This window comes from Girardinichthys multiradiatus, chromosome 24, assembly GCF_021462225.1.
Source record: "Girardinichthys multiradiatus isolate DD_20200921_A chromosome 24, DD_fGirMul_XY1, whole genome shotgun sequence".
Taxonomy (NCBI): domain Eukaryota; kingdom Metazoa; phylum Chordata; class Actinopteri; order Cyprinodontiformes; family Goodeidae; genus Girardinichthys; species Girardinichthys multiradiatus.
The window spans coordinates 4,757,081-4,777,140 of record NC_061816.1 but is presented as its reverse complement, the minus strand read 5'-3'; the positions used below and the strand labels follow the sequence as shown (position 1 = coordinate 4,777,140).

Genomic DNA, 20,060 nt, shown 5'->3' with positions numbered 1-20,060 from the left:
TAGTGCAGACATATGCACATTTGTGGCCTGCTGGAGGTCATTTTGCAGGGCTCTGGCAGTGCTCCTCCTGTTCCTCCTTGCACAAAGGTGGAGGTAGCGGTCCTGCTGCTGGGTTGTTGCCCTCCTACGGCCTCCTCCACGTCTCCTGGTGTACTGACCTGTCTCCTCGTAGCGCCTCCAGGCTCTGGACACTACGCTGACAGACACAGCAAACCTTCTTGACACAGCTTGCATTGATGTGCCATCCTGGATGAGCTGCACTACCTGAGCCACTTGTGTGGGTTGTAGAGTCCGTCTCATGCTACCACGAGTGTGAAAGCACCACCAACATTCAAAAGTGACCAAAACATCAGTCAGAAAGCATAAGTACTGAGAAGTGGTCTGTGGTCCCCACCTGCAGAACCACTCCTTTATTGAGTGTCTTGCTAATCGCCAAAGATTTCCCCCTGTTGTCTATTTCATTTGCACAACAGCTGTGCAATTGATTGTCAATCAGTGTTACTTCCTAAGTGGACAGTTTGATTTCACAGAAGTTTGATCTACTTGGAGTTATATTGTGTTGTTTAAGTGTTCCCTTTATTTTTTTGAGCAGTGTATATATATATCCAAGGATTGATTTATTGATTATTTAAAGTATTCCATCTTCCCAACCAGCAGAGATGCTAGAGTTTGAACTAAGTTCTAATAACAAGGTGGATTTTCTCTGCAGCATCCAGGATAAGTAAAAGCCACTGTGTTCCTGATTTATCTGATGCCAGAGCAGTTTTCACTGTTCCCAGTTTGTCCAACAGAGCTTTGGTTCAGAGAAGAAGGTGACATTAAAGTCTCAAACATTCAGCAGAAGGTTAGACGTAATATGAGCAAATAAATCTGAAGCAGCAGTTGGTCTTCATTTAGTATGAAGGATTGAATGAGACCGGAATCAGTCAGGTTTCATTGCTGAAACATCCTGATGAGAAGAAACAACAAGAGTCCAACAAGATCCATTTTCTTAAAACACAAAGCAGCAGAACCACCTGTGTAGCTCCACCTCTGATGACCCTGCAGGCTGACTGGACCGCTACAGAACCTGAGTCAGGAGGTGGGACTAAACAGCTGCTGAGACTCTGAGCTGCAGGACAGAAATGTTGAAGTTAGTTCAGTTTGTCACAGACAGGTTCAGTTGAGGAAAATGCTTCACAGACATGTTGATCTCTTCCAACATTTGACTCCTAAGGAATCATTCCAGGCAGTTTCCCAGCAGCTCAGCTGCAGCACAACCATGTCTCAAAGCTTCACTCTACAGGTGAAAATGTCCCACTGTCTAACTGTGGATGTGTCCTAATTTTAATCCATCTGCACTCTGTATAAACCACTGATCAGACAAGGTCAGCCAAGGTCAAAGAAGACCCACCTCCATGTCTACAATCAGAATCAGAATCAACTTTATTACCAAGTTCGTACATACAAACAAGGAATTTGACTCCGGTACACTTTGCTCTCTGGGTTTTTTTATTTTTTTATTTTAATGCGTTATAAGATATATTTATGCATATATCTTTATGTACTTAAATATACACATATAAAAAGGTGCATTTGCAACTTCTGGATGCAATTGTTTGGTATTCTATTAAATGTTCAACAGAGAAACAGCCTGGGGGAAGAAACTGTCTCTGTGGCGGCTGGTTTTAGTAAACAGTGCTCTGTAGCGGCGACCTGAAGGTAAAATTCTAAACAGTTTATGTGCAGGGTGTGTGGGGTCTGCAGAGATTTTAGCAGCTCTTTTCTTGACCCTAGACCTGTATAAGTCTTGGATGGAGGGAAGGTCAGCCCTGATTATTCTCTCTGCAGTCCTGATTATTTGTTACAGTCTGGACCTGTCCTGTTTTGTGGATGAGCCAAACCACACTGAGATGGATGAAGACAGGACAGACTGAATGATGGCAGTGTAGAAGATGACCAGCAGCTCCTGTGGAAGGTTGAACTTCTTGAGTTGCCTCAGGAAGTTCAGTCTCTGTTGGGCCTTCTTCCAAACAGTGTCTATGTGTGAAGACCATCTCAGGTCCTCAGAGATTGTGGTTCCTAGGAACCTGAAGTGGTCCACGGCCGATACAGTGTTGTTGAGGATGATGAGGGGGTTGTATGGGGGTGGTGTTCTCCGAAAGTCCACCACCATTTCCACAGTCTTGAGTGGGTTGAGTTCCAGGTAGGTCTGACAACACCAGTGTCCAGCCGATCCACCTCCTGTCTGTATGCAGACTCATCACCGTCCTGGATCAGACCAATGACAGTGGTGTCATCTTTCAACTTCAGGAGTTTCACGGACGAGTCCGGTGAGGTGCAGTCATTTGTGTACAGAGAGAAGAGGAGTGGGGATAGAACACACCCCTGGGGCGCACCAGTACTTATTGATTTGGATCGGGAGAAGATGCTCCCCAGTCTCACCTGCTGCTGTCGATCCGTCAGGAAGCTGTTGATCCACTGACAGGTGGAGGCTGAGATGTTGAGCTGGGTGAGCTTCTGGTGGAGGATGTCTGGTATGATGGTGTTGAAAGCCGAGCTGAAGTCTACAAACAAGATCCTGGCGTACGTCCCTGGGTGGTCGAGGTGTTGCAGGATGAAGTGTAGACCTAAGTTAACTGCCGACAAACAAGTCTACAATGAAGCAGCTTCACTGAATTTTAAGGGATACAGAATGAAAAACGACCAAAGCTTTGCAGAAAGACAGCAATGATTTTGTTCTTGTTTTTATTAGCAGTTTTTAAAGTATTTTATCCATTCTTCCATCTGGATGGAAAGTCATCTCACAAGCAAAACTATTAGGTTTGTCTTTAGTAGTTCTGAGGCCAGAAGGAAAATGCCTTCTCTTCATGTTCTCATAAAACTACAACTGAGTTCTGTATAAAAAAAAACTCAGATGGGGACGCAGCTTGGATGGGTCCAGTGAGAGGAAGTACAGGGGCATTACTTTTAACTGTTTAATGGTAAAGTCTAGCCATCTCAAATAAAACAAATATAGAATTTATTAGACATACTTACATGATGCACTCACATTTCTAACCGTTCAGATCTCATCCACTGATTGGTTAGTTCAGACCAATGATATCATTCACATCAAGAGCTAAGCTAGCTCTCTGCATGTCCATTTTTAGAGAAAAAACTAGAAAGGAAAGTTCTGTAGATCCGCAGTTTTAATCATCAGCTTCACCTTGTTGTTGTGCCAATTCTTTAGTAAGTGCAACTGAAGATTGTTTAAGTTCCTGAGAAAGTCAACTGTAGCTGCAGAGTATCAGGAGAAAAAGCTTAAAAGGCTGTTGGACTAATTAATGGTGGACACCTTGAGACTGTATCTGTAATTTTGAAATCCGACATGACACTTGCAGAGCTTCTAAAAGTGAAAGAAACCTGGAGAACAACTACTGATGTGAACATAAAAGGTATGGGACTCCATAAAGCAAACAAGGAAGCCAAATTTACATTTCTGACCTGTGAGATTCAAATGATTTTGCAACTGTTGGAGCCAACAAACAAAATGCTCCAACCCAGAAACCTCAACTTCACCACTGTTCGGCTCAATGGCACATCGGTTTTCAGTGGAAAACCATCATGAGTTTCTAAACATTTGGATTGACTGTCGGAATGACACCTGTATTGTTTTTCTCTCCCAAAAGACCCAGTCAGGCACAGATTTGGCTGCAGGATCATGTGGTGGAAGACACACTTGGTCACCAAGAAAAGGATGGTGAACAGGGGGCTTTTTCCACAATTATAGACTCTATTGTTGGGGAGATGGAAGTAAATGGAAGTTTTAAGAGAACTGAATCCTAACAGGGAGATATTTATGGAATCAGGCAAAGTAAAATTATTCCTGGATTTAATAAAGACTAAAATAAATGAGGTGAAGTTTCCAACTGCTCGTCAGTTTTCTTGGAATGTGCAGAGCTGTCCGGAGGACTGAAACACAAACTGTTGAGTAGGTTGTTGGAATTTGTCTGAATTTGGATTTCATACTTGCACTTACTTTACTGCACCGCGATAAAACATGAGTTGACATTTGTTGCATCCCAGGGCTGATTGTTATCCCCAGAGAGCAGCTGAGGAGCACTCATGACCAAAGCAATGGTTAAACATGGTCTTCCATTGTTAATTAGCTTTTGAGAACTGCCTGTTTCACTGCCGATCAGAATCAAAGTTCTTGGTTGCACAAAAATAATTTTAAGTGTAAATCTGCCAGTGTCATCTGCTGGGCTGAATGCAGACTGTGTGTGTGCAGTCCTGTGCCAACTCTCTGCTGCAGCAACAGCTGATAGGTTTAAACATCTGTAGCTGCTCTTTTTTAAGAGTCATTAAAAGATGGCAATAAAGAGTAGTTGAGAGAGAGGAGGGTCTCCAGATTGCTCTGCTTCTTAGTGGCAATCAGGCTTCTTGTTGCTGGAATCTGTTCTTTGCTTCAAGATACTTACTTGTCATAAATTCTCCTGATCTCCATGCCACTCTTCATCTCATCTCTTTTCAAAGCAAGTATAGGCTCACAGCTCCCCTGGAAATCACTCTCCTCTCCGTGCGCCCTCAGCCTGCCTCTGAACCACTCTGAGAAACTGAAAGACACACAACTTCACTCCATCTCCTCTGCCAACCTGAGTCCCAGTCGGTTATACAGCAACCACTCCTATTGAATAAGACAAAACCCTTAGTTTATCCCACATCATCTTTATTTTCATTTCTAAAAACCCTTCAGTAACCAGGCCTTTTTCCTTTTCAGTCCTTGGGTATAATTGGCCTGCAGTTAGCCAGGGGTATGGATAGTTAATTGTATGACAGTAGACCTGTCCAGAGTGTACCCCGGGACCACCCCCGATTTGTTTCTCTCAATGTTTGTAGAGATAAACTTGGACACCCAGGTAGTAATACATATTTTTTAAAGATTTCATCTACAAATAATGGAAATAAAATTATTTAAGTTACAAAGTAGAAAACATTTCATTACTAACCACCATCAACAGCTGTAACAGGAAGAGTCTCCAAAAAAGATTAGTTTTAGATGCTAATTTATCTGCAACCAAAACCTAACATCTGTTTATTATTAACAACATCAAAGCTAATTGACCTATGTGTTTTGGGAGAATTAAGCTGTGTTTCCTTAACCTAAAACAAATCTGTCAACTACCAGGGGTGGATTCTCATAAAAAAACTATCTATGTTGGTCCAAAAGATCAGGATTTTCTGGTCATGTGTTCCTAATTCAGGAGGTATCATAATTATGCATCCCTGAGGAAAGTTTATTCTGATCACAGCTCTGGACATGCAGAAGCCAAACCTGATAAAACTGGCTTTTAAAATGGACCAAATGGTTTACATTAAACAAAAGTTACATTTAAGTATTTATTATCCACAGTGTGTGCAAACGTGATTTGATCTCCAGAGAATTAAAATCTTTAAAGAACCATGCAAACAACATCAAATGTTTCAGTTTTGAACTCACTATAAAATTACATACACTGACGGATTTCTATTTTTGTTTACATACTAAACTGATGGAGGAATATAGCTGTTTGCTGCATTTCCTGTTGAAAATGGTTGCAGGATTCAAAGTTTCTACTTCCTAAATACATATGGGCAGCTTGTGGTGTTCCTCAGGGTGGCCACCCTCTGAGGGGGAGATGAAGGTCCAGGTGGAATGATGGGGTGATACAGGTCTACTGAAACAAACTTCAAGTCAACCACAGTCAATGCTTTGTGGTTGACTTTAAAACACTGATGCCATTGTTGAGGTGTAGATGCAGTTGGTAGGCAACAAGGTCCCAGGTTTAAATCCCGACCAGGGCTCTGGTTACACAGAGTTTGGATGATCTCACTGTGCAGGCATTGGTTTTATCCTGGTACTCCGGCTTCCTCCCATAGTCCAAAAGTGTCATTCCAAAAAAGAGCCAAGGTTCATTCCTAAACCCAAATGTCATATTAAACAGATTAAAACAATAAAATTATTTTTAATGAATTAGATGAATCGGAAGTAAAAATGTCAGTCAGTCAGTCAGTCATTTTCTACCGCTTATTCCATAGTGGGTCGCGGGGGAGCTGGTGCCTCTCTCCAGCAGTCTATGGGCGAAAGGCAGGGTACACCCTGGACAGGTCGCCAGTCCATCGCAGGGCAAGTAAAACTGTGTTCTTTGTAAAGTTTAAATATTTCCTGGAGGTCATCCTTATGCAATTGCTTTAAGTAAACTAGTGGGTGACAGATTACAGTGACATTTCTGGTATCTTACTAAAATTTATTGTAATCATAAATCATGACTGGAATTTTGGGATACAAATAAAGTATCGATCTGTGTATCATCGCTAATCAGCTGGATGGACTGTATTCTTATGACCTTTGGTATGAATAACCTTCTGTAATTCCATTGTGATTCCAATGGGAAAACAGGAAATTATGCAAAAAGAACACAAATGGACAAAATATAACCTTATGTACCTCCGCATAACCTCAGAACACCAGTGGCCAGGTCAGGTTCTCTTCAAAGTGTTTTAGAGGGAACAGCTTCAATCCAATGTGGGAAGACCCACATATTACGCTGCTGACTGTGTCTATGGCTGTTTGAGTCAAGGATTGAACCACTTCTTATCACAATAATGTGTCTCCTGTTTGCGAACAGGTGCTTCCCAAGTCAGTCCACCTAGGTTTAAACAACCACGAGCAAACAGGGTGTAGGATTTAGGCTGCACTCATTTCATGCTGGAAGAAAAAAAACAATGATCATGGATAAGTGTAGGGCTACAGGAATCAGAGGTAATGTTGTTTTTTAACGTTGCAGACAGAATATCCCACAAAGAGGAAAATGCCACTTGAATGAATTGTTGGGGAATGAGACACTGTTGACCTTTCTGTGGGGAATGTTGCTTTCATTCATATTTGACTTATCAGAGCAGCTTCCATCATTCATTTATGAGTCTTATACTGATGATAATTGGCTGGTGGCAGTTCACTCTGTTATACACTTAATTGCTAGTAAATAAAGTGGTACATCTAAAAAAAAAATTTATATTGCATAAAAGTGCAATATTTTTTGCCAACCATCTCAAAGTGAAACTCATACATTATATAGATTTATTACACATAAGTGAAATAAGTGAAAATTGGAATATTGGACACTCAAGGTGTCCAATGATGCACACCCTAATCAGTTAATTAACTCAAAACACATGCAAAGGTTTCCTTAGCCTTTAAACGGTTTCTCACTCTGGATCACAGGGTATACAATCATGGGCAAGAATGCTGACTTCATGGATGTCCAGAAGACAGTCATTGACACCCTTAAGCCATAAAAAAAATCATTGCTAAAGAAGCTGGTTGTTCACAGAGTTCTGTATCCAAGTAAATTGACAGACAATTGAGTGTAAGGAAGAAGTGTGGTAGGAATGGTGCACCAGCAACAGGGAGACCCGCAGCCTTGAGAGTATTGTCAAGCGAAATCCATTAAAATATTTAGGGGAGTTTCACTGGAGTCAGTGCATTAAGAGCCACCACACACAGCCAAATCCTAGACATGGGCAACAAATGTAGCATTCCTCGTGTCAATCCACTCCTGAAGTGTCTTACCTGAGCATCGAGAAAAATAGACCAGGCGCCAAAGGGCGGGCTTGGGGGGACAAGCCTGCCCATTTAGGTATCTTGGCATGCCCAAGATGGGTTCCAAACCCCATGTAAATTAAGTTGCATCTCTGCAATGTTTTACTCAAGACAACCAGCAGAGGGTGCTGTAGGCTACTGAATAGGACTTTGGAGGCGGTAAAGAAAACACTTTGATATGGTAGTATGTCAAAATGGTCTTAGGTTTAGGGGGCAGCATCTGTTGAAGGCCAGATTTTAGACCGATTACGTCATAGCGAGGCGATAAAGGCTGTCCAAATTCGAAGGCTCCTCCAAATGCAGCCGACAAATGTGTCCTTCTTTTCCCCAGATTTGAAGGATGGGTTCGGTGTAATTTTCATGACCCACCCAAATCGCATGATTCATTGCCGGCTGTAGTGAATTGTTCAAACGGAAGTAGTAATGGGAGTGAATAAAGTTGGGTATATTATGTTTTCTGTGAAATAAAATTAACTTTTACAATGTTTGTAGGCGAGAATAAAGCTGTGTGAAACTGACATATCTGTTCGGTTTGCCAAGATATCGCTTAATTGCAATAGTGCTCGACGGCTGGCCTCGCAAACTGTCAACTGACTGGGAGGTCGAGGCTTGCTAGACCAGGGGATAACGGCTGTCTCCAGGCCCATCGTTTTCATATCATCGCCAGTTTTCACCAATGAATGGAAGTTAAACACAGATATAATTCAGTCAGAATACATCTGATGTTAATGCTTAGTTTATTGGTTATTATGCTCTACAAATAAATGGATTTAAACTTGGTTCAGAAAGTTATATGTGTTATAGTGTTTAAGTTGTTTTACCAATAAATTCTGTGGTATTGTGGAAGCTTACAGCTTTGTTTGGTAGATTAAACGTATTACTACTGTCCTTACTATATGTGAAAGTGAATTCTGCATAAACTGCTTTCGACACAAAAAAAGAGTCTTTCTTAGCTGGCCTGTTTTGAGTCTTGTTGGGCCCAAAAAGGGGAAACAGCGGTCCAGTTCAGCTTTGGAATGAGGAGTTGATAAGAGCTAATGAAATTGTTTTGGTACAACTGTCACGTAGACCGGTCTTGATATCTACCACATGTGAGTCTATTCCCGTTTATTCCCGTAAGTACTGCTAAGAGTCTAGAGTCCATGCTTCCAAAAATGTACGTAAATTGAAAGGATACAACTGATTGGTCAAAAAGTTTCAATACACAACAATGATATGACTTTTGTATATATATATATATATATATATATATATATATATATATATATATATATATATACATCCTGATTTGTGTCAGGGATTTGGGATTCTTTGGGATTTTGTATGAAGATGTATTCAGAGATGTGTTCTGAATAAAAGGTCCCCCGCGTCGGATTTGAGAGGAAACCAGTTGTCTCTTCATCATTTTTAAACTTTCTTCTTCCACATAGTTGGTGGCCCATACGGGAAAATTGTTTTTGCCGAGGGAGAAGAGAAAAGTGGCCGGTGCAGGTGGAGGGACTTGAACTGCTGAAACGGGCCCGTTGAACCAGAAGAGGTAAGACCATCTGTCTCTTTTTTTACACTTTAGAAATATGGCTGTCCATAGGCCCTCAGCTCTGGTTATTAATTCAAGTGAACAATATCAGATGTATCCCTGTCAAATTAGACCGGACATCTGGTTTTCCTTTATGTGCCGACGTGTGCTTTCGCACATAAGGAGGCTGTCAGTCAAAAACACAAAGTTGGAATTGGCTACCTGGGAGTCTCGAAATGAGTAATGTTTATACCCGGAATATTCCTAAATGATAGAGTGCTTGGTTTATTATACAATTTTTTTTTTCTCCAGGGAATTAAGCCATCACTGTAGGAAAATAGCTATTTTGATATATAAAAAAAACGTTACAAAAGGCACGTAATGGCCTTGAAAATAAATAGCCGGTGGACTGAGTAGAGGTGAATTGAAACCTCTTTGAAATGCCTGAGAGGCGGACATTTTAAAGGCTGAGTAATATTTGCCTGAGAGGCAAAGAGAAACTGGAGTTACGTGCACATGCCCAGGTTTTTTCCAAGGGGCAATCGAGGATGACCCCTTGGAGAGTTGAAGCCTGAAACTGAGAAAACTGCAGTATTTTCGAGATCTCTGTGGTGAGCGGAGTTTGATGTTCTGCAGAAATGGTAAATTCATCCTGTTAAATGGATTGGAGTAATAATCTAATAATTAAAACTGTGTGAACACATAAAAATTTTGAAATTGACCATCAACAAACTATTAATCAGGTCAGTGGACCCCCGGGGGCATGAATGGGCATGAAAAAGCACGAAGGGGCATGATAAATGATGAAAAGGATAAAAAAAGTGTGGATGCGATGTATGAATGAAAAGGCCTGGATCCGCAGTATTTGGCAGATAGATGAATGGGTGAATCTCCGAATGATGTATGAACGATGGTGTTTTGCATTTATGTGAGCTGTATGCGATGACAGACTGAAAGTCACTGATTGATATCAAAGTGCAGTTACCCAAATGTTGGCTTCATGTGCTTCCTCCATCCATACCAGCTCAAGTGAAAGGTCAGACTGTCAAACAGGAAGTGAAGGCTTCCCCTTCCTTTTATAGGGCGGGGCCAGGCAGCCTCCACTAACAGGGTGGGGAGATGTACTTTGAAATCACTCCAGATGACAATCATCGTCTCTCTTGTGATCCACTAACAGGATGGTTGTCTCTCTAGTTTCTCCAGGATGGTCCAAGCATCAGTTGGAGATAGATCTGGACTGCAGGCGTGTTTCTCAACAATAAACCAGAACAGGAACCCAAAGAGACCCAGAAAATGGTTCCTCTGTCTTCATGTCCATTAGATATGTGTCTCCTTCTGATACCTTTAAAAGTAAGATGTTAATCTGCTGACAGAAGAACCTGGAGGAACAATGTTATCTTAATGTTTTGTGATTTTCTTCAACTTATTTATTACAACAATGACTACTGGAAGAGGTAGAACATGAACAACAAACTTGACATAATTGTATTAAGTTTGTCAAAGTTGGTCCAGTTGACCCAATCAGAACCTAGACTTTGGTGAGGTAGATCCAACCCTGACTCTGTGATGGACTGGTGACCTGTCCAGTGTGTCCTCAGCCTGTAGTCCATTAATGACTGCTGGGACAGACACCCCCTCCTCCTCTCTTGGGACTAAAGGTCAAATGAGTATTTGCAGGAGACTGAGACTGGCTGAGTCCATCAGTGTTTTAACCTTTTAGACATATTTGATGTTCTGTAAAATAACAGTCAGAAAACTGGTAGCAAATACTGTTTTATTCTCCAATATTTACATTTCCATCATCTGCAGTTCAGCCACAAATAGTCTGGAACGATTCTTCTTTTAGGAACAGTCTCATCAGAAGTCATATTGTGAACTGATCTGGCTCATTAAAACATAGCAGATACTAACAGTGAGGAACTGAACAACCACCTGGGCAGTTAAAACAGCAGCTCCACTCACGTCATCATTTTTCATCACAAATCAGTTCCAGAAACCCTGAGCTTCACAGCCCACAGATCCTGAGGAGGCAGCCTGTTCATCTGGGACTAAAGTACAAAACTGTTCAGATCAAATGAAAAAAAACTACATTAGTGACACAATCAAAAGACATGGCACAAAGGACTGTAGATAGAAATGTTAAACTTTCTTTGGATGGTGATATTAAGAGCCAGGATCAACCAATTACTGGAAGAGATGTGAAGAACCAGTAAAGAACCAATAAAGAACCAACTCCAGCAGCAGCCTTGGTATAGCACTGGAAGCACATTGCAGGAAAACCTCTAAATGAAGCTTTGACTGAAAACAGAACAAAACCTTTGGATTCTGGAATAATCCCAGCTTCCATCTTTAAAGGACTGGAAGAGGACGAAGTTTACAAGGAATCTTTTCCAAGAGTTTCAGAAAGAAACTGACTGAATGTGAAAATGTTTCTGAGTGAAAGAGACAGACATGTAGAGACTGAACTATCTGTTCAACAGTGAGAGTGTTTCTCCGACAGGAGGAGACTCTTTAGACTCAAAACAGAAACACTGAGGAACCAGAACTGATCCAGAATCCAGGATAAAGAGGTTCAGTGAATGTGGTGTTGAAGGTGTGAAGGTGGATCAGTGAGTTGGAGGAGACTCTATAGAAGGACAGAATGCCAGCAGGACAGTCCACATACACTGCTACTCTGTTAGAGATGGAGGAGAAGGAGTGGATGGATGTAATTCTGTTATTGTGCAAGACAGAGTAACCACCATCAGAGCTGCTCAGACTCCAGGACTGATTATTATATCCAAACCAACAGTCATAGCTGTCTCCTTTCCTTGTGATTGTTCTGTAACTCACTGATATAAAAACATATCCTCTCCACTCAACCTCCCAGTAACAGCGACCAGTCAGACCATCACTACACAGCAGCTGAGGCCAGTAATCAAATCTGTCTGTATGATCAAGATATGACTGAAGCTCCTCCACATGTGTCACCTTCCTGTTGTCTTCAGACAGTTGGAGGTTTCTGTTCACTGTGTTTGTGTCGATTGTGAGCTGACAGGAATCTGATGGAGAGAACAAACACAATCCAGCTGCAGTTATTGATCATTTATTGACACTTTGATGATGACTCCTGAATGAGTGATGGACAGTTTGAAGATGGTTGAATGTGAGCTGCTTTGTTGTCATGAAACAAATGAAAAACACACTTACACTTCCTCAGACCTGGTTTCAACCATCGGACTCCAGCAGGCTTCCTGGAAGGAGGAGGAGGGTCAGACCATTAGTCTCTTTCAGCAGCAAACATAGACATTGTAATAGATCAGATCAGATTCCACTCTGACATGCTGCTGGAAGAACTAGATCTGGGTCATTTGGACTCTTTGACCTGCTTCATATGATGTCTGGTCCATTGTGGGAGGAACCAGACTGATAGACCAGTATCAACCAAGACAACATGACACAGCCTATACTGTCTGTCAGTTGCTAACAATGAACTATGCTGTATAAAGCTAGCTCATGACTGAGGAACCTTGGCTCATGTCTGGCTCAGTCAAGCTGCAGTCAGCCAGGCCTCTAGACCCAATTCTCTTAATTTCTCAATGTTAACATTATGTAGTCCAAATCATCCAAGCTGGCTTTTCCTGTCTTATTTCTGAAGGTTCTGCCACAACTTCTTCACTCAGAATACAACTGTCCAACATTTGGACACATCCATTTGAATGGAGAGGGGTCCTCGTCTTGCCGTCGCGGTGCGCTGTGTGGTGGGGAGCAGGATCCGACGGGGTTGCTCTGAGCTGGGCTGTGTGTGGAGTTTGTGCTGTATGGGTGTGGCTTCGTCGGCTTTTCGGGCATGGAGCTCACCTGTGGGGATGTGCCCCTGTGCTGCTAGGAGGGGATTCATGGCATTTGGGTTTGGGGGCATGTGTTTGATATCTGTGTCCTAGTTGGGGTGGCCCTGTGCGGAAATTCATGTTGGGGGACGGGGTGCTCATGGGGTTAGAATCAGAATTCATTTGGTGGTTGCAATTGTTTCATCCTGTGGAGTCTCTGGTTGGCGGGCTAGTTTGGGCCATGTAGCCCCCTCTTTTTTACATTGCCCCCTCTCCGGATAAGGTTGTTGGGGACTGGGGTCGGGGCGGGGGGCCGGGTCCGGGCCGGGGTTGCTCAGGTTCAGGGACCAGCCCAGGCTAGCCCCAGCCCAAGTTCAGGTGCTGGGGCGGTCTGCCTGTCTCCACCCCCGGAGGGACGGGGACCACCTCCTGGGTCCAGGGGCCAGTTACCCCTATGGGGTATCGGCACCTGGACCTGGGAGTATAAAATATTTATGGGGAGTGTGAGTGAGTGTACGACGTCCATTGTTGTTTGTCATTATGTTGGGTGCATGGGTGTGAATGTTTTTATGTATACACATGAGGTGGGAATGTGTGATTATGACAGTGTGTGCCTGTTTTTTTGTGTCAGGTTGGGTATTGGACTACTCCCTCTACTGGATCAGTTTAGGCTCCCCATCAAATGGGGGCCTACTTCCTCCCCGCCACACTACGTGCTGGTGGTTGGTGGCTCTGCCCGCTGGTGTACTTGTGATTCTCAGTGTCCGGGGCTGGGTGCTTTGGTATGTGCCGGCTCACTCCCGGTCCCGGGGCCTGGACCCCTGGGCTTTGTCGGGCCTCTGCTTGGGGAGTGATATCGCCTGGGGTCTCGGGTCTCTGTGTCCATGGCTAGATCTGCTCGGGCATAGACGGCTGCCTGTGGGCTCATCACTGCAGCTCCTTGGGGCTTCTGCACTGTGGCTGCTGGGTGGTTCTCTGGGACTCGCCCCTTCTGTGGGGTTGTTGCATTAGTCCCGGCAGTGGTTCTTCTGGGGTTCCTGTGCTCTGGGGGACCTTTAGATGTCTATGGCTCGACTCTCCTCCGTATCGGTCTCATGTCCGGGGGGCAGGTCTGTGGCTCCTCACACTCGCTATTGCATATTTTCATGGAGAAACCCCGTATACATAAGCATGCTCACATTCAGATCCACAGGTGTTTAGATTCCGGTGATAACAGACACACAAATGTTCTATATTGAGTCGCATTTACCACTAAATACATCTTGCATTCATAAGTACCGTGCACTTTTTGTAAAAAAAAAAGCTGTCAATATACATGTTTCTGCAGGTGTAAAAGCAAGCAGGGTGTTATCTTGTATTCTTTTTCATCCTTCTTTCTCTCCTCCATTCTTTTTTCCTTCTCTCCCTTTTTGCTTTTTACCCCACCTCTCTCTCTTTTGTGCTTCTTATTTTTTTCCTTTTCGTTTCTGTCTCCGTGTCCGTAGCAATTGAAAGAATCCTAAAAACAGTTCTGATAAAAACATTTATTTTATAAATATCAAGCAGAGCTTTAAAGCATTAGCTGTAATGCTCCCCTTGTGGAAGTAAATCTGTTGGGCTTTTTCTTGGCACTCAGACAACAATTCTGAGTGCTACTCTACCGGACAGGACATGCTTGAAGAAAAAAAATTAAAACAATGATATCCTGTCCTGTAGTTGTCATGTTTTAGCCCAGTTTGAACTCATTCATTTCATTTCATCTTTTTAAATTAGGCAGGAGGAGGACACCATCCAGTCTGGTTTTTCATCTCTAGTTTGAAGAGCACTCACATCCTCAAGGTTTATTTAGTCCAGCATCCACAATGAGATTGAAGCAGATTGATGACATGAGAGACAATCAAGCAGATTTTTCAGCAACTATCAGCTCTACTTCCTGGACAAGATGAGCTGCAGCAGCTTCATCTGCTCAAAGATCTTAATGCAAAAAGTCCTGACCTGTCTGAGACGTGAACTATTAAAGTCCTCTGTTATGATAGGAGCAGCATCCAGGTGACTGTTCTGATATTCACTGAGTTCATCATGTAGTGCAGCCAAAGCTAGATCTTTATCTGCCTGAGGTGTAATATTGACAACCGTTCTGATCCTTAAGGATGGTCAGAGCAGGTAAACCAATGGACAGATGCTCCAGATGTGCTAAATCAGAATGGGAAAGTCCTGATGTTTACACCATCAAACCATCTGTTATTAGATATGACACACTCCACCACCTGGTGATGTTCCTGCCTTTGCTGTTGTGTCCACCCAGTGCAAGATAAAACAGTTGGTTGGTCCTCCTGCTTTTTTCTTTGAAGTGAGGTGTATCTCTGGAGGCACCTTGAGTTTACAGACATTTCTGGAATTGGTGAGTAAATGGTTCTATAAGGTCCAAAAGAGTCAATGTTCTGTAAGTCGTTGGAACTAAAGTGTTTGGTTAGAAAAGTGAACATAAAGAGATGTTCCTTAAAACCAGAGTCCGGTCAGAGAGACCAGGACAATGTTTGATCTTGGTCACACATGATTCTAAATAAGACAATGAAACAGATGATGAACTAACTGCTGTCTGTTCCAGTTGAGAAACTAACGACTCAGAAGGATTTACCAGAAAATCAACTTATCAATTCAACCATTTTCATTTGTGAAACGAGAATACTGTTCCTCATTAAAACCCAGAAGAAACTGTTCAACGAATCTTCACCTGAATATTTCCAGTGTACAGTCTGAACCAGAAAGCAACGTCTCCCCTGAATCTTGTAGGTTGTTGTTCAGCAGGTCAACCTCTCTCAGACAGCAGGACTGGGATCTAAGAACTGATGACAGAACTTCACAAGTTCTCCCTGAGAGGTTACAGGATCTAAGTCTAAGAGACAAAATGAAAGTCAAAAGAAGAACAAACAGATTTTTTATACATTAAAAGCTGTCTCAATCCATGAGCAGTCATGATGATCAAATATTACTCAGATAAAATAAAAACCCTATATTGGGTCAGTAGTTGAGTTACAATGAAAATGTTTACATGGACATAAGTAATCACAAACCGCTATAAGTAGGAACTGCTAGAATAGAGGCATTGCACCTCAGCTGATTTTTTTGCAGACACAATGATGTTTACATTTAGCTTGATGTTGTTTCAGGTGAGGAATTCAGTTCAGTGCAGAGCAAATATGAACCTTATTGCTGCTGAAAGATAGAACATTGACTGAGACAGTCCTCTTTTGGCATGCCATAAAGCAGTTGCTTTTAAAAATTCTAAAAGGAAATTGTGTTTCACTGGAGGGAGCTCCCCAGTGACACACATGCTGACCTCTCCCCTCTGCATGACTTGACAGCTCAGCAGAGTTTTGCTTCAGTGGAGGAGAGGCGCACCTGGGCTTGCTGTTCGGCAGGACCCCAGACTTGGGCATGGGGACCCTGTCAAGACCTTTACCCTCCACTCCTTATGTGATGACAGCATGTTGGCTTCTTGCCAAAATCTCTTCACTGTGCTTTCACAAGTTTCGCAGACGGTGAAGGACGCCCAACTAGTGACGGCACCGGGGTTCCTTCATCCTCTGTTCTTGGGTACTGGGTCATCGTCAGGGACCTCCGCAGAACACGCTGGCAATCCAAGCGTTGGCAGGGGCCATTCCAGGTAGTGCTGGTGACCCACATGGCTGTTAAAGTCAAACAGTGCGTCCCTTGTATTCACAGATCTCACTGCAGGAAGGTTCCACCGACCCCAGAGGCCCAAGCACAGGATCCCCCAGGACCACAGGACGCGCCCGGATTGCAAGAGGTGACGGATCCTTTGCCAGGGTCACCACCTGAACAACCAGTCCAGGGCAATGGCAAACCACAAAGGCAAAGAACTGTAATTGCAGCTGGCCAGCTGTCCAAAGCGGTTGGTGAAGAACTCTGTTTTTTTTCTCTTTTCAAGGGATCAATTCATTCCCTGGCAGTGCTTTTGCCTAATTCTTTTCTAATTGCTATATTTCTCCTCATAAAAAAAGAGAGGGGGAGAAGAGGACCCATCTACATTTATTCTAATCAGCACACCCTGGGCTCAAGATGTTCAGAAGAAATGAAAAGACGGTTATTGCATGCTTTGTTTTAATTACATTGACAATGTAATGACAAAATGTTGAAAACATTTTCTTTCCTGAAAGCATCACTTCCTTTACATGTGAGTAAAAGGCATACTTTTGATCATCTTTGTGTAGCTGACAACCTCTGAGGTCATCTCACAGCTTATACTGCACGTAAGGTATGCCAGTTGTCTGTACCCACCTGCTGCATGCCACGCCACTGTCATCACTGCTTCAGCCAGTTAATATTACTACAGTGTTATCTTTCTTTTCAGCATACACACTAGCTCCCCATAATAGCTCTCATTTGTTTGATGCCCCAGAAGGGGGTAAAGAAGATTTATAAAAAAACATACCAAATCCAAATAGCTCAATTGTTATAAATATAGTTATGCTTTAAGGTGTCAAAGGCTTCAGAAAAATCCAGGAAGAAGATAAGACTGTCATCAGGACACAGAAATGAGTAGTCGATTAGATCTAAAACAAGCCAAATATTATTGGAGGTATGTCTTTTCCTCAGAAATCCAGACTGAGTTTCATCAGTAAGTTGATCCTAAACATTTTTAAGCCTTTTACCAAGTATACAAGCAAATATCTTGTAGTCAGTTTTCAATTAGAGATGATGATGAAAAACTTAGTACCTTACTTAAATTCCTTGGTTTATGACCTGATACTGTCAGGATCTGTGCCATGTCTGTCTGTATGGTGCTATTTCTGTGCTTAGCCTCTAGATGGCGTTTGAATCGGAGGAGAGGTGACAGGTGTTCTCTATCTCCTTGATGATCTGCTGAGGAGTATTTAAGGAGGAGGCTGCCAGCAACTCACTGCCAGAGTGTTGCCCTTTGTGGTACAGCTCAAGCCACATTACCTTTGCCTTTGCCTTGACCATGCTTTGCTCTCTTTGTAATTTTGGATTTGTTGCCTTGCAGGTTACCTGAACCTGACTTTGCCTTCAGCATCAAACCCTGCTTGGATTACCGTCTTCTGGAAAGAAACTATCCAGCTCCATGAACCAAGACTCAAGCCTCCTGTTACCTCATTGGATCAAACCAGCTGGCAGTCTCCTGATTCCTTCGTTCCGTGGATCTACCTCTGTGAACCCTGTCCACCCTCCTCCTTCCATTGCACCAACTACAGAAACTATTGGACCATCTATCATCCTGGCACACCAGTATTCACAGTCTCCAGTCCCACGGGTAAACAACCTTCTGTCTCTCCACCCCCCTCTGGCGGATCTCTCCTTCAAATCATTGGTATCCAGTTCCAGTTTCCTACACATTTCAACTTCCTGTAAATAAACTCTTTACCGTTAAACTCTGTCTCCTGAATTGCTTTCTGCATGTGGGTAAAATCTGTTCGAAACAATATGACAGAACAGTCTGGCCATCCCGACCCAGCAGAAGCATTCAGGAGAACTCTTTCAGAACAACATCATCAAATCACAACTCATGACTCTTCCCTCCGCTCTCTTTTTGAACAGCAGAAACAAACTAACCAGCAGATCGAACAACTAACGTCAATGTTTCAGCACACCCTGAGCAATCTCACTGCCCCGGCTTTAGAGGGCGCTGCAGCCTCTCTGGTCTCCCAGCAACTTCTGCACTCACGTGATGTCATATCCCCAAACCCTGAAAAATTCTCCGGGGAGAAAGGTGATTGTAAGGGTTTCCTCCTCCAATGTACTCTTGTGTTTAATCGCTCCCCACAGTCTTTTCCATTTGACTCAGTAAAGATTTCTTATGTTCTGGGCTTACTCACCGGTAAAGCCCTGAGATGGGCGGAGGCGCGTTTTTCTAACTGTTTAGATTTTGGTTGTACATTCTCTGACTTTGAGGAGGAGTTTCGACAGGTCTTTTCCTGTGAGATTGATTTAACTGCCACTGCACGTAAATTATGTTCAATTAAACAGAGAGACCAGTCAGTAGCAGAGTTCTCCATTGATTTTCGCACCCTCACAGCAGCCTCTGGCTGGAATGACTGCACTCAGAGCAGCTTTCTTCCAGTCTTTAAACGATCCGTTAAAGGATGAGTTAGCATTAATCGATGAGCCCAAGACTTTGAATGGACTAATCAATTTAGCTGTCAGACTCAATCGAATGAGAGAGAGAAAAAGATCCCGTCATGAACAGAGCACCGTTAAGATCCGACCTCCTAGTTAAATCACTGAAACATCTCGCCCCACCTCAGTTTCACATATTACCGAAATAGAACACATGCAGACAGGGCGGACTCGACTTTCTCCAGAGGAAAGATTGAGATGCTGCCAGACTAATCAGTGTTTCTACTGTGGCTCATCTGAGCATCTCCTGGCTGACTGCTCTATTCGTCCCACGGGACCAAAAGGCCAGGTCCGTCAGTAAGTAAGGGGAGACTGACGGACTGTCCACTTACCCCTAGACTTTGTTTACCGGCCACAATGATTTCACACTGCCCTTTTCAGAACCTATCTGCCCTTATTGACTCTGGTAGTGATCAGAACCTTATTGATCAGAGGTTAGTTAATGAAGCACAGATCGAGACTGAACCACTTTCTGCACGCCAGTTAGTGTCCTTATTAGACGGACAAAATTTACCACAAATTACTCATCGTACCAAACCTTTGACATTAATCCTTTCTGGAAATCATAGGGAGGAGATTTCTTTTTTTGTGTTTCCCATTGCTTTAAATTCCGTTGTTTTAGGTTTTCCTTGGCTAAAGAAACACAATCCTCACATTAACCGGGCAGAGAACCGAATTGAATCCTGGTCCACGAACTGTCATTCCTCTTGCCTGCGGTCAGCAGTCGCCTCACTCCCCTCAGATTCAGCTCCTGCAGAGAATGAGATTTCCGATCTCTCAAACGTCCCTCCAGAGTATCATGATCTGAGGTTAGTGTTTAGCAAATCCAAGGCTTTATCATTACCTCCACATAGACCATATGACTGTGCCATAGACTTGCTTCCTGGAGCCCCCCTGCCGTCCAGTAGGCTTTATAATATCTCAGGACCTGAGAGAAAAGTTATGGAGGATTATATTAATGAGTCACCGGTAACTGGGTTAATTCGCCCCTCCT

General features: G+C 43.0%; 1 protein-coding gene across 1 annotated transcript in view; it reads right to left on the bottom strand.

Moving 5' to 3' along the window:
- Nucleotides 1–10,625: 10,625 nt before the first annotated feature.
- LOC124861512 (protein NLRC3-like) overlaps nt 10,626–20,060 on the bottom strand; it is a 737,509-nt gene continuing 728,074 nt past the window's right edge. The window contains exons 9-11 of the mRNA XM_047355317.1: nt 15,642–15,803; nt 12,309–12,352; nt 10,626–12,160 (exon numbers count right to left, since the gene is read on the bottom strand). Of these exons, the coding sequence (XP_047211273.1) occupies nt 11,637–12,160; nt 12,309–12,352; nt 15,642–15,803 (730 nt within the window). The 3' untranslated portion in view covers nt 10,626–11,636. The remainder of the gene's footprint in view (nt 12,161–12,308; nt 12,353–15,641; nt 15,804–20,060) is intronic.